Source organism: Cricetulus griseus (genome assembly GCF_003668045.3).
Source record: "Cricetulus griseus strain 17A/GY chromosome 1 unlocalized genomic scaffold, alternate assembly CriGri-PICRH-1.0 chr1_1, whole genome shotgun sequence".
NCBI lineage: Eukaryota > Metazoa > Chordata > Mammalia > Rodentia > Cricetidae > Cricetulus > Cricetulus griseus.
Genome location: NW_023276807.1, coordinates 23,656,620 through 23,671,027, shown reverse-complemented (window position 1 = coordinate 23,671,027; position 14,408 = coordinate 23,656,620). Strand labels below are relative to the sequence as shown.

Below are 14,408 nucleotides of genomic sequence, written 5' to 3'. Positions count from 1 at the left end.
GACTGGGAGACTTAACTTACTACTCTGACAATTCTTTCACCACTGTACACTAACAGCTCTGCCACACACCCATATTACTGACTCTATTACATTCATGAACTTTTAACATCATATGTGACACTATTATGTGGTGGTATGACAATTATTTATTATTGTGTTTAAACCAGTGATTCTCAACCTTCCTAATGCTACAACTCTTTAATGCAATTCTTTAAGTGGAAGTGATCCCCAACCATAAAATTATTTTCATTGCTACTTCATAACAACAATCTTGCTACTGTTATGAATCATAATGTCAATATCTGTGTTTTCAGAAGGTCTTAAGTGACCCCTATAAAAGGGTCATTCGACCCCCAAAGGGGTCATGACCCACAGGTTGATAAACAAGTGGTCTAGCCTGTTACTGAGATTGTACAGCTTATCAATCAATCAGTCAAGTTTCACACTGTTTGTTTATTTATTTATTTATTTATTCATTCATGTTTTGTTTTCTTGAGATTCATACCAAGTAACACAGGCTAGTCTTTAACCTGCCATCTCCTTTCTCTGCCTTCTAAGATATGAGATGATAAACTTGTGTCATAACACCCAGACCACAATAAGTTTTCTGTACAGTGTACAGATTTCTGACTAGTAAGAATGTGATGTGGGAATCAGGCCTTTGCTCAGGCCTACTAAGGCATGCTCAGACATTCAGGTGCCAGGCTTACCAGGGAAGCCATTTAACATCAAAGGAGGTGCTGGCTCCATACATCCTGCCATTCTTCCACTACCCCTCACTCCCTTCTTTGTCTCCTGACCAGTCATCAGAGAGCCTGATTGAAAGCTCTTGGTGTGAGACCTCCCCAAACTCAGGTAGTTGTAAGAACAGAATGCCACCCCTGCCATTTCTGCCATGAAGGAGTGGCCCTGCCTTACCATCTGCCTCTGGTACTGGGTTCTGCAATCTCCTTGATGCTCTCATGCTGTGAGGCATGGAGCTAATCACTTCTCTAATAAACTCTTTACTCTCCAGTAATCTGCCTCAGTTTCCCCCAAACACCTGCACCGAACATAACACTTTCAATTGTATATGTAAAGAAGGATGTGGCCCCAAAAGATAGGCAAAAGAAAATTCCTGGTGAAGAACTATCATTGAGATATTGGCAAAATTTGACCATAAGTGAAGACAGTCAAACAGTAATATTAATTCATTTACATTAAAAGACTTAGGAAAAGAATGAATCTTGTTTTCTAGTTTAGTTTAATCTACTTTTAATAACAAGGAAATGCTATTACTCACTGGACTCCAAGGGAGGATGGGAGCTCTCAGGGATCCGGGGGATATCACTAAAAGAAACAGGTACAGTGAAAATCTCATTAGATAGATGACCCTGCCTGAGATAACCACAACCCATTTTATTACAGTGAGATGAAAGTCCTTTGCGGTCTTTATGGTATAGAAATGAAGGAGAGATTGTATTTAAGTAACTACTATGTGCATGAATGCCAAACACCACATAAAAGAAAACTGCAATAAAAAAGAATTTTTATATTGTTTTAATAGCAAAACACTTTAACATGACAACAATCAGACTAATATTGTGGATAAGTTCACCACAATATTTTTACTACCAAAACAGCAGGTTTTGGAAACTAAAAAAAAAAATGTTAAAGGTAATATTTTATTTCAATTCTAGAAAATCAAAAATGACACAAATTTTATAAATCAGCAATATGCTTTACAAACACATCTGAAAGAGTTTACTGAATGAAACGGATGGGAATATCTGTTCGTAATTAAATGAAATGATGAATATCATGGGCAAAGTTAAGAAAATTAAAAGGATGAATTGCTTTGGAAATTAATGATGATGCAAGCTTGCAACAAAAAAGCCAAAATATTTCATGTATGTGCATGTAATATATACATGGCACATTTTTATATATGCAAATATATGCCCTTTATAGAGATTTGTATCTCTATACTGAAGTTTGCTAAATACATGGTTGTTATACTACATGGTTAAAGTGAGTTGTGAGAGCACCCATTCCTGCCTTGCTCACAAATTATTCTGAAAAAAATACTTAGTATTACTTCACCTTAATCTATTTTCTACTGAGACTTTAATATCCCATAAGAACCCTGGACCACCTTGGTTTGGGCATTATACTGTATATAACTATTTTGCCTATCTGTTTTCAGAAATATTTTTGTAGCAATTTAAGGAGATTAGTAGTATGCAAATATTAATGTGACATATTAAAGTAGACTGGAGTTAGTGTCAACAGAATTATCAGCATATCAGTTAATTATTTTAATTACTTACCTTACCCTCTTGTTTTTACCCTCTTGTTTTCTATTTTTGTTCTTGAAGCCTCATTACTTTTTGTGTAAACTAATTTTATAATTAAGTATATTCATTTTTTTCTACAAATGATAAAACCTCATACTACATATTTTATAAATATATGTATCTTATATTTTAACATATTGCCAATTTATGTAATCTCCATGAACTAGCAATTGAGATTACAATTCCTGACATACAACTATTTCAACAATGACAATTTTCTCCCCACTCATCTGAGCAAATGAAAAAAAAATTAAATTAGGATGATGACATTTTACATTGTAAAAATTATTTGAAATCTTACACAGTCATTTAAAAATTCAGAATATGTACCCCGGAAACATTTTATGTGTTACTGGAGGGAGGATTGGGGGGAAGTTTTTTTTAAAAATTCTAAAGTCAGTTTTGGGCCAACATTTAGCATTAATTGTTTTTGTAAGATTTCCATGCATACAGTTCTTCTTGTTAACACAAGTGTTGTGATCCTTAGTTTTAAATATGCTGAGAAGCTTAAAAGCCAAGAGCCTCCAAAATATCTGAAAGGGGCTTATGCATTTAGTCTGTATGAATCAATGGTTATGAATTACAACTACAAAGATTACTGAAGGCATTGTGTCAATGGATTAAACATTAACATTAGGCATTATTACTGAAATATAGCTAGTATTATTCTAATAATGTATAAGACAGCTATTTTTATTCAGACACAATCTTCAAAGTCATACCCCTCTGAATTCCATATTCCATACTAAGGTTTGGGTATGCAGATGATTAATTCAAAGTAATATGTGTACAAAAGCAACAGTAATTTTATTTTGTTATTCCAGTCTACTTTAATTGTCTGTTGTTCTCTTAAGTCATGGTAAATCACCATTTTAAATAAGTACTCTGAAAGCACTCCATATCTACAAAATATCTGGCTATGTGTGCAAGGCTCAAGTATAAATTTTATTTTTATACTTTAGATTCTTTCCAAATTTACTTACCTCTTTGTCTCATATGTACCTCAGCACTAGAACATACATCACATAAAACTAGCATAGATTATGGTATTATTTTAAGAGACTACATGGAAATATATAATATTTTTGGAAATATCTTCAATGTTGATTCCTTGTCACCACTTAAAATTAGTAAAAGCTTGGATTTAGTTTAGAGTTTTATTATATATTAATATTCTGTGAAATATGATCATACTTTGGCATTCTATCAATATTAGGATGGTTATTTTCTTATATGTTTTATATTGATATACACTCATGGAAACAATAAAAATTAAAGTTAACAGATTTTTAAGCATAAATGTTTCAAATCAGAGCTCTGTAATATCTTGGCAAATAGATATAAACATTGTTTCTAAAAATAAATTTATATAGTGAGCTCATTAAAATGACATAAGTCAAAATCCCTACTATAATTTATTGAATGGTAAGTGTACTTTTACTCTGGACTTGGTGAATTTGTTGGAAAAGGTAACACTATGGGGAACTGAAGACAGATACAGAGGAATATTCTACTGTCTTAGATTATTGAATCATGTTTGAAATTGAAGTTTTATAAATACCATATATTATAGTGATTCTAACATCCAAATATTCAATATTCTCTCACTGGTTTTAAACAAAAGTTGAAACCACTCTTTTGTAAGTACATGGAAAAATACTTTCTCCTTTATAGAATAAGAAGTTATAGGAGATGTATAGTATCATTAATAATTTGAACGTCACAAGATGGATTGGGTGGCTATTCCCTTAGAGGAAACACCACTGATTACATTAGAAATTACAAAAAAAAAATCAGTAGCTAATCACTGAAAGACAATACTTGGTTATATTGAAAAATAAATATTGATATTTTTATATTGGTCCGTTGAGGAGCTTCTAATATATAGGGAAGAAAATCCATATTCTAATTTTAAAGGTTCCGAAGTATTTATAGTCTATTATATATGCCCATAATAGATGCAAAAAAGCTATCCATGTTAACATGTACTGTATGAATGTAAACACTTCTTTGTCAAATCCTGCTAATACATGTAATTCACTAAGCTTAAGAAGTAAGTGTTTTTAGCCTTACCCAATAGGCCTTGAAACAATAATTTCAACTTGAGGTTCTGATTTTGATTCTAAAATAATGTTGTAAACTTCTTCGTTTGTTGCTCCCGGCAGGGGTTTACCATTCCACTCTAGAACTTCATCCCCTTGAATTTAAAAAGAAGGGTATTTTTTTACCTTATATATTCTGTTTACTTTTCTTATCTTTTCTCTTTTTTAACAAAGAAATGCAAACCATATACCAATCATTAGTATTCGAGGCTTTGCTCTTAGAAGCCAATGACTTATCATATAATGTCAGCCAATTGTTTCTTCTAATCACCTTTACTTTCTTTTGTTTTCCTCCCCAAATATTACTGATCTCTGAAAATAGCCCGTACAAAACTGACCTTATTATTTTAGATATACCAGAAATAATATAAAAATAATCTCATGCTATGGGATGAAAATTAGCACAGCCTATTTGGAAACATTAAAACCGATGGTTAGCAGCATGCCCTGTAATATAATAAATGCAGGTGGCTCTGCATATGAAGGGTTCTTAGTAAGTGAGCAGAAGTTTGGTTTAGTTTTGGTAAAAATAGCAAGAAACATTTTCTAGCATGAATTCTCCATCTCTAAGTCAGGCTCCATTGTCTTTACCCGATGCACAACAGAATAAAAATGCATGAAAGGATTTGAATTCATATTCATAGGTAAGGTAACATAGGTAGCCATGGCAGTTACAAAGCAAGCAGATGTAAAAACTGTTGCATGACAGTTAACCCCCTTCCAGATGTTCGTAACAAGTACATTCTATACAGAGCATATAGTGAATACTAAAATTAACAATAGGAAATATTTAAGGCAATAGAGAATTAATAGAGTATTGATTTCTTTGTATGATAGTCTGAGATCAATAAAGGACAGAAATATGATGTCCCACGGAGAAAAAGTAAAGCAATTGATGGTTGTTATTTTAACTCCAGCTTTAAAATAGATGATTTGGAGACAAGAATTTATTTTCGTAAATATGATAGACCCTAAATGGTCCTCTGCCAGGACCTCCCAGCTTATAATGGTAGATTCAGGTGTGATATACCAACATTAGTAACCCTTTGGGTGGCTTACTTTTCTCATGTCCATGCTTATTGGGTTGTTCTTAGCATTTTAGGTCCTAAAATAATTAAGGACCTAACTAAAATCAGTGTTTAATTAATAACATTGTACACATAATGGTAGATACAAATACAAAGTTTTTAGATTTTAGGTCAAGTCATTTTTATACCAGCTGGAAAAAAATCTCAAAGTTATTCTTATATCCTAAGAATTTCTTTCCTTAAAGTAAAAAGCATGAGTACTGTTTATGTTTCATTAAAGTACAGTTATTAGCAATAATTAAATAAGTCTTTATAATTTGACCTAAGAGGTTACCTAGAAAGGTTATTAAATATACTTAACTGGTAAGCAGTTAGAAAAAAAAGATTACATTTTCACAATATGTTAGCAATGTTCAAAAAGGTTTCTGACCAAAGGAAGAAACAGAGTTTAACATCACAGTTCATTAAATGTATATATTTATATCCAATGAATTATACATAATTGGACACAGTTCATTGGACATGTATAATATCTATAGATGTGCATATTCACACATACACTAGGAAAATATTTTATAAACTACTACTTACCCTGCTAATTCCTATTACATTTTGTTCTCTCACTTTTTTCAAAATGATAACTATAAATAAATGACTTTAATACCCAACAGTGGATTGCAACCATTATTTTGCAAAAGCAATGCATTGTAAATTACTCTTCCTAATTGACAGTAATCATCTGAGTACATAACTTTTAATATTAAAATAAAGTGATGCATGCTTTAATATATTAATAGTGTAATAAAACTGAATACAGGAAGTATTTAATACCATTCAGACCATTTGCTTCTCCATTGATAATCACCTCAGGTAGATGTAGTCAATGAGAATAAAAGATGAAAACAATATCTTGTCTTTTTATTTCATGGTGAAAATATAATACAGAAACCAATACAAAAACCTTTAATAATGTGTTTCCTGCAATCATAGGCATCCAATGAGGAACAGAAGCAGAGCCAGGTGGTCTTGGGAGGGTAGTAATTAGTTACTGCTCTAGGTGAGGGATCAAGTAACATTTGAGTTATGAGCACTGAAGGATGGAAAAGATTTCAACAATCAAAGCAGGCTGACAGCTGGTGCTGATCAAGTCTTGTGGCGGGCAGACAGGAAGCTTGCCAGGACATGGGTACACTGGCATAGCCAGAGAGCTCTGTAGGCTCACAGTGGGCAGAGCCACAAAGCTATGAGTTGGACAAAAGAATAATCAAGGGACACAGATGGATTGCAATATTAACAAGTGTTGGTTTTGTGTTTATGGTTAACCTGAGCAACAGTGAGTTGCATTGACCTGAAGGGGCTTCAGTCTGTATGAATCCATGGAAGATGGAAGGAAGGTTCCAAATTCCAAGTAAAGGACAAAAATAATGTCACGGTTCACTTTTATGAGCTAGAGCTGTTATAAGAAAATAGAAGAGAAGCCAGTTTGTATATATATTGGAGATACATATATATATCTCCAATTGTTTCTATCATCGAATCTATAAAAAGTAAAATTAAAGTTACTTTTATTGTGTCCACAATCAACTGCATAAAGCAAAAAGCATATTTGTTTGCTTTACAATTGCTTTAACTGTGCTTTAACCTTTTACATTTAGGTTGTCAGGTTCTCAGCTCACCAAGAATGTTAAAGAAGTGGAAATCATCTAAGAAAACACAATGAAATTCAAAAGTTGTTACACTGTTCTTATCTGCAAAGAACTGAGTAGCTACTGAGTAGCTTTAACTAACATGGAATTCCTATAATCATTTTTTTTAGATTTATTCTTGTGCCAACAATCACCTTTATTGGCATAGTTATCCATTCCATTCTCTACAGTGAAATCAACTAAAAATGTTACTATGATTTCACCTACTGTTGCTACTGAATTTATAGTACACTCAGTGATTTTTTTAATGTGTCACTTAAGCTATAGAGAGCAAAATAAACATCCAAATTCTATAGAAATGGCATAATATGTCACATTTAATTTAACCTATAATTCATTAGATAATCTGTATAGAATTATTATTAAGATTAGGTTATATGCAAAATATCAGTTACTCCTCCTAAATTAGTGCTCTGACACATTATAAAAGACAATGATGTGAAATGCATTTTTTACAATGCAAATCCACTTTGTACTTGAATTTTTGTTGTAATATTCTTAAGTCATCTATAAAATAATCATTCTTTCATATTTTGCATCTATGCTTCTATATAAATAAAAAGATCCCTAATCTTACTATCTCCTAATCAAATTGGTAAATCGAATGTTTACATCAGGAAAAGAGCTGATTAGTGCTTTATAACAACTTAGTGACAACTCACATATATAAATAACTGAACACAAACTGAAACCCATCATTTATACAGCGAGAACAAATTGGCTTTACACGAAGAAGAGAAAAGTTACCTGCTCTTAGGTGTCCAACCACATCTGCCAGGCTACCCTTCTTTACTTTGGTGATGAAAGCACCAAGGCGTCCTAAGTCTGTCATTTTTCCTCCAACCACCTGGATAATTACACATGTATGAGTTCCTAAGTCTCACTTGGGAATAAATTAGTAAGCAGAACTAATTGTTCATTGTCTTCTAATATGTTTACAATCCAGTGAGGGGATGTTCATTTTTGAAGTAAATAGTAGTAAAACATTATTTTTAAAAATCACTGTATTTGGGATGCTGTGTAAGGATATTTGTGTATTGACTTTTCACATTGTACTGACAATCCAAGGGCCCCATGATAACGTACATTTAGAAGATAGGGGTACGATTCCCTGTCCATGGTTATTCAGCAAGTGCCTGGTACTGTTTGCACTGTGTCAGTCTTCCATAGCATGCATACCTTGTAAATCAGCTTATTTGGATAAAGATATACACCACTGTCCATATCAAGTCATGTTGCCCTTTCTACAATGTAGTAGAACACAGTAGACCTGAGTTTATACAGACTAGAGATTCACCCAAGCAAAGGTCACCTGGGGGAAGTGAGCTCCACTGTACAAAGTATTACATGGTAAATGTATCATAGATTCAGCACATCTACAATAAAACATCTGGATAATGTCATTTTCGATACCTAGCTATGAACATTTGGGTCTCAAACCTGAATTATATTGTTAAGCATTCAACACATTCCATTCTACCTAAATTCAATATATTTGAAAAAAACTCTAGGCTCAATTTTACAATATTCAAGGGTCTCAAATATGCACAATTAAAGATGGGTGGAGGAGAAAGAAGGAAGGAGAAATGATCACTGAATGGCGACAGCGGCCCACAGTTTGTATAAATGCACTTATTAATACAGACTACCAGAATTATTTCATAGCAAGAGTAATTTATAGTAATAATCAACAAAATATAAATAAGTACATGAATTAATTTTTGTTAGGCTGTGCTTTATTTCAAATTCAGGGCTTTCATGTATGCCAGGCAAGGACTCTACAGATGAGCTCAACTTACTCTCTAAATTAATGGCCAAAAGTTCTCAAGAAGTCACACACAACAGCAATATCTAAACCAAAATCTTTGAGTATTTATTTAGGAAACTTCCAGAAAAATCATGTGGTTTAACACAGATGTCTGGATACACACAATGCAAGGTATTGTTGCCTGCACACATATATGCACTGTTCCATAAAATAGGAATATCTCTGTGCATCTAACATGTTCTTATTTAGATCAGAATATAATGTGTGTTTAAAAGCAACATTTTTACATTTCTAACATTACTGTAAACATTAGTTATTAGAAAACATGTCCCTACCTATACTTCTCTTCTCCTTAACATATAAGTAAAACTATATTCACCGGGTAGAATTTACTTTTGGAAAGAGAGGAAAATATTTAAAAACAATTGCTGCAATCTTTGTGGATGCTGTCTGTACTGTACATTACTCTATAGGAGGCATTTTGAACCAGTATACTTACTTTCAGACCCAATAATGCACCTGATTCTTTGGGCATGGTTGTTCTTTTGTTAAGAACAACACGGCCAATTAATCGGTCTCCCTCTTTAGACGGCTGCCACGTTACAGGATGCTATTAAAACATAAAGTTTAAGAAGTGAATGGCTTGTTTTATTTTCTATAGCTAAATAATCAGTGGTTGTAGCATGATGTGATGGGGAAGTGAAAGACACTAGACTGGGAATTCTTTCTTCAGGTAAACTCTAGTGGGCTTATAAGGCTTTTCAGTTAGCGCTGTATTTTATTTGCAATAATTCCAAAAGTAGTTAGCAATTAAGAACGGTCTCAAAATGGCTCTGAAATGTAATTTTAATAGTGTCTCTACTATACATACAACACCACACTTGAGTTACTAATGGTGGTAGTACACTGGTGACTATATACTATAAAGAGTAGCTCTTGAATTACATTGGTTTACCTTACAATCTAATTTTACTTTACAACTGTATAAAGGTATTACCATTCAGCAGATACCACACTGGATCTTAACTTTTATCAGGTTGTATGTCTGTTATGTGCTCCTCTGTCAGGATGCTGGGAAGTGACAGGGAGTCTCAGGTCCAGTCAGTAATGCAACTCGTAAAAAAGGAGCACACCCTACATTATACTGTGTTGCAAAGCGATGGATTAACTTAAACAGATGTGTGAAACCCATTTCAGCAAGAATATTTTACTTTTAATGCATTACTGTGAGAAAGCACACATGACATGGTGTACATGTGGTCAGATGACAACTTACAGGATTTGATTCTCTCATTTAACAGTGTGGGTTCTGGGGATCAAAGTCAGGTTGTCATGCTACCTGGCTAGTGGCTTTTCTACTGAGCCATCTTGCAACCCATTGTTCAAAAGTATTTTCAAGCCAGGCATTGGTGGTGCACGCCTTTAATCCCAGCACTCGGGAGGCAGAGGCAGGTGGATCTCTGTGAGTTAGAGACTAGCCTGGTCTACAAGAGCTAGTTCCAGGATAGCCTCCAAAGCCACAGAGAAACCCTGTCTCGAAAAACCAAAAAAAAAAAAAAAAAGTATTTTCAATTTACAATGAATTAAGCAGGAGGTAGCCTCGTTGTATGGTAAGTAAAGGAGTACCTAGAATAGCTCAGCCTTACTCACTCATAATGGTGTCATTATTACTCAATAATTTAGGGTGTGTTTTCTCTCATGCAAGAGCTCTAGAGAAAGCAGTAAAGGTGACATGGGAGTAGAATGTGGAACTGTTCAGAACAATGGAGAGAAAGGGGTATAGGAAGGGGAGGCGGTTAGAGATAGGAATGGAATCAAAGAATATACGCAAGAATGAAAATGTCACAGAAAACTATTATTCTACACAACAGAAAGGAAAACTCAAAATAAAATAAATTTGTCTGGAGTATAAACATGACAAACTAAACTAGGTTAAGCACTTGTGTGGCCCAACAGCTCAAACCTACCCTATCCAGTGCAATAGGTATTAATCATGTGTTTGTGTGTATATATTTGTATGTTGTGTATGGTTATTTTTCTGTGTTTGTTAAATCTCTGGGTGGGTTTATGTGCATATCTGTGTATTGGGTACATGTGTATATTGTGCTTGTGTGTGTGTGTGTGTGTGTGTGTGTGTGTGTGTGTGTGTGTGTGAACTGAGTAAATGAAACTCTTTCCAACAATGCTCAATGCTCTATAAAAAATATTCAAATGAGAAGAGGCTAAACTAATTCATCACCTCAGTGACATTGCTTCTGTAACTACAGAAGAGAAGTCATGTCACCCAGGCTAATGCAGAATCTCAACCCGGGGCTTTCTTCTCACTTCTCATTTGCATAAGCATTATCTCTGAAGAAATGTTACAAAATCCATGAAAAGGAAAACTGAGCAGAGAATTTCAACTGTGGAGTAAACATTAATGTATGACCTTAGATTTAAACTAGGTGTCATCATATCAGTTAACCATTATTATAGGAGTGGACTTGCCTGTCTGGCACAGTCAATAATTCCACTCTGTTTCTTTTAAACAACAAAATTAATAGCTCATCTTTAATAAAATAAAGAGTGTAAGCAGCAGTGTTATCTGGCTTTGATCCCACAATGATCTGATTTTAACATTTAAATATAGTCTATTTACTGTAAGTATACCGCAGTGTTTTATTATTACTGAGAAAAGTCATTTTCAGTGTGGATACATTAAACACTGTCTGACTTCTTGAGGAACATTTTTTTAAAGTTCTCTTCATTTAAAAATAATTTCGTGATGCCGATGGTGGGCAACGATGGTGCACACCTTTAGTCCCAGCACTTGGGGGGCAGATGCTGGCAAAGCTCTGATATTATTCAAAGATAACCCTTTTTCTTTAAAGTGATCCTTTCAAATTAAATTAATAATGACTGTAATAAAATGTGCATGAGATCCAAAAAGACGATTATTGATCACATAACGGGAGACAATGAATACCACATCTGAATCTTGAACTGTATATGCTTTGAGAAAGCTTACCGAACTAATAGGAGACGTTTCCCGGCTGTGCCACGTCGCAGGATCCAACCAGTAATAATCCAAATCACCTGTGCAGTGGGAAAGGAAAAGTGGTTTAGGTGGAACATTTCAGCATTCCAACGTCAATTTCACTGTTACATCTTCAAGCCCATGAAGTAAGTGTTTAGGCTCCTACAATCTTGAGTGTTGACATTCCAGATTAATACACAATTGACATGTAAATGTTAAGGCTTGAGTCACAGAAATGAGTGAACGAGTGAAACAGCTGTGCTTCTTGCAATCCAGAGCTATCTTTTAGTGTCACCCACCATACTAGAAACATTGACACAAAATAGTGGAAGCCACAGGGCTTTCCCTCCCTGCCTGCCCTGTACTCACAAAACTCTATAGCTGGCAACAGCCTGCCACCTTGTGGCAAAACATTTATCCACTAGCCGAGAAATATTAAAATTTAGGCTCTCCAGGACTCACCTGTACTACATGCTATTTTTTAAAGTCGTGTGGTATTCTATATCATCCTTCGTTAACTGATAATATGACACACATACCTAATACTTCACGATAAATAAACTACCAAGAATAACTTAGCAAAAGGCTGCATGCAAATGACATTGTTTCCAACTTACAAAACTCTAGCACTGAACCCATGACTCTATTTTAATATTTATTGTATTTTTTAAATGAAAAGATTTACTTTAATCTTCACATTGACTACAGTATCAAAGAAAGAAATTCAGAAAAAAGAAAAATTTAAAGGGAAGAGCAATGTTGTCAGTATTTGTATGAAATAAAAAAAAAACCTGCGAAAACATCTTTTTAAGAGAGAAGTAAAAAACAAATGTCCTTCATGTATTTTATATACCAGGTTAACTCAACCAAAATAGTCTCTCTATGGATCTCCAAAGAGAATAAAATATTGAGAGATACACAGCTACTACTAGTTAACTGAAAAACACATTTGGGCTATAATTTCATCTTAGCAATAAAAACACTTTTCGTTGTTGTCGGGTATGAGAGATATGGGATAATACATAATAATTTCTAAGTTGTATGAAGTCTAAAGTCATACATTGCACAGCTTACCAATTCAGTATTTGCTACAGCTTGCTTCTACACAACCTTGAGGTGAAAACAATGTTATAAGCATCACAACAAATATTGAAATATCATTTAAATATTCGTTATGATGATGGCAGATTCTGTTAGAAATGAGACCATCGAGAAGTATTCTATTAAAATATCACTTCACCTTAGATTCACACCTCTCTCAAAAATCATGTATTTGAAAGCATGGAGGGTCCAATATCAAAGTTTGTGAATTGCCGTTTACAGAACATCTCCAGTAGATTAAAAAAATTAATGAGTTTCAGAAATAAGGACTTTTGTGTCTTACATTTGCTGTCTGTAGAACTTCCCATGCTTATTTTCAAGTAGCTAATCTTCAATCCCTTTCAGAAAACAAACTATAACATGAATATTGAAGCACTAACACAAGTGTTTATTCACAAAATGGTTATTGCTATTAATAAGGGTTTCTCCCCAAGTCCCATATCCTTAGTAAGAAGCCTCAACAAGCTGTTAATGTCTCACCCATCTTTGAAGATTTAAATTCACAGAACTGCTTAGACTCTGTCAGGGGATGCAGAGGAAAATTTAGTACTTGGTGTGTTTGCTACTTTAAGAAATCTCCACACTTGGGTAAGAAATCTCTGCCTGCTCCCTTCCACTTGTATTGCCACAGCTTTAGCTTGGACCACTCTTTTCCTAAATAAGTCTCAACACTCATATACATGGACTATCTCTGGGCAAAGTGTTCCTCAAATGTGAAGAAATAAAAAACTGATGTTTTGGGCAAAATTCAATAATGACATTCCTCAAATTATGAAAACACACCTTTCAGTCATTGGTTTTCTATTATCACAGAAAATATCTTGAATAGAGGTTATATAAATACTTAAAAACATAAGTAGTAGGTAGAAAGTAGATAGATAGATAGATAGATAGATAGATAGATAGATAGATAGATAGGGAGAGAGAGAGGGGGAGAGAGGTTGCCTAGCAATTCCCAATTAATTCTTATCCCCCTTATGTCAATCTGACTGCTACAGATTTTATAACCATACATTTTGGCAATCTTTGAGGATACATGATATTGTAGATAGGTACTAAATAGTACTAGAAAATGAAGATGCAATTGTACCATGCAAATTTGTTTATTTTAGAATACATCAAACCTCTTTGAATTCTGAACATGTTTTATGATCATGCATCAAATTGCACCATTTTCTAAAATCTTTGAAAAATAATAAATAATTTTAACCTGTTGTTTTTTTCTACCCATATAATTATGGAGTTTGTGAGACACTGAATCTTTAAATACTACAATTTGTTCTTGTAATTCCCTGTTATTGATGGTTAGGAAAATCCCAATAAAACTTGCTTCTAAAATATTAAAAAATTA

General features: G+C 33.8%; 1 protein-coding gene across 41 annotated transcripts in view; it reads right to left on the bottom strand.

The window, feature by feature from the left end:
* The window catches only part of Rims1 (regulating synaptic membrane exocytosis 1), a 474,432-nt gene that overhangs the window by 152,416 nt on the left and 307,608 nt on the right, over positions 1 to 14,408 (bottom strand). For 40 of the 41 annotated variants that reach the window (XM_035453142.1, XM_035453143.1, XM_035453144.1 and 37 more), the window contains 5 exons: positions 11,948 to 12,015; positions 9,440 to 9,550; positions 7,920 to 8,019; positions 4,410 to 4,533; positions 1,283 to 1,329 (listed from right to left, as the gene is read on the bottom strand). In XM_035453142.1, coding sequence (XP_035309033.1) covers positions 1,283 to 1,329; positions 4,410 to 4,533; positions 7,920 to 8,019; positions 9,440 to 9,550; positions 11,948 to 12,015 — 450 coding nt within the window. Of the gene's footprint in view, positions 1 to 1,282; positions 1,330 to 4,409; positions 4,534 to 7,919; positions 8,020 to 9,439; positions 9,551 to 11,947; positions 12,016 to 14,408 lie in introns of those variants that run through there. The other variant, XM_035453172.1, reaches the window with a different exon arrangement.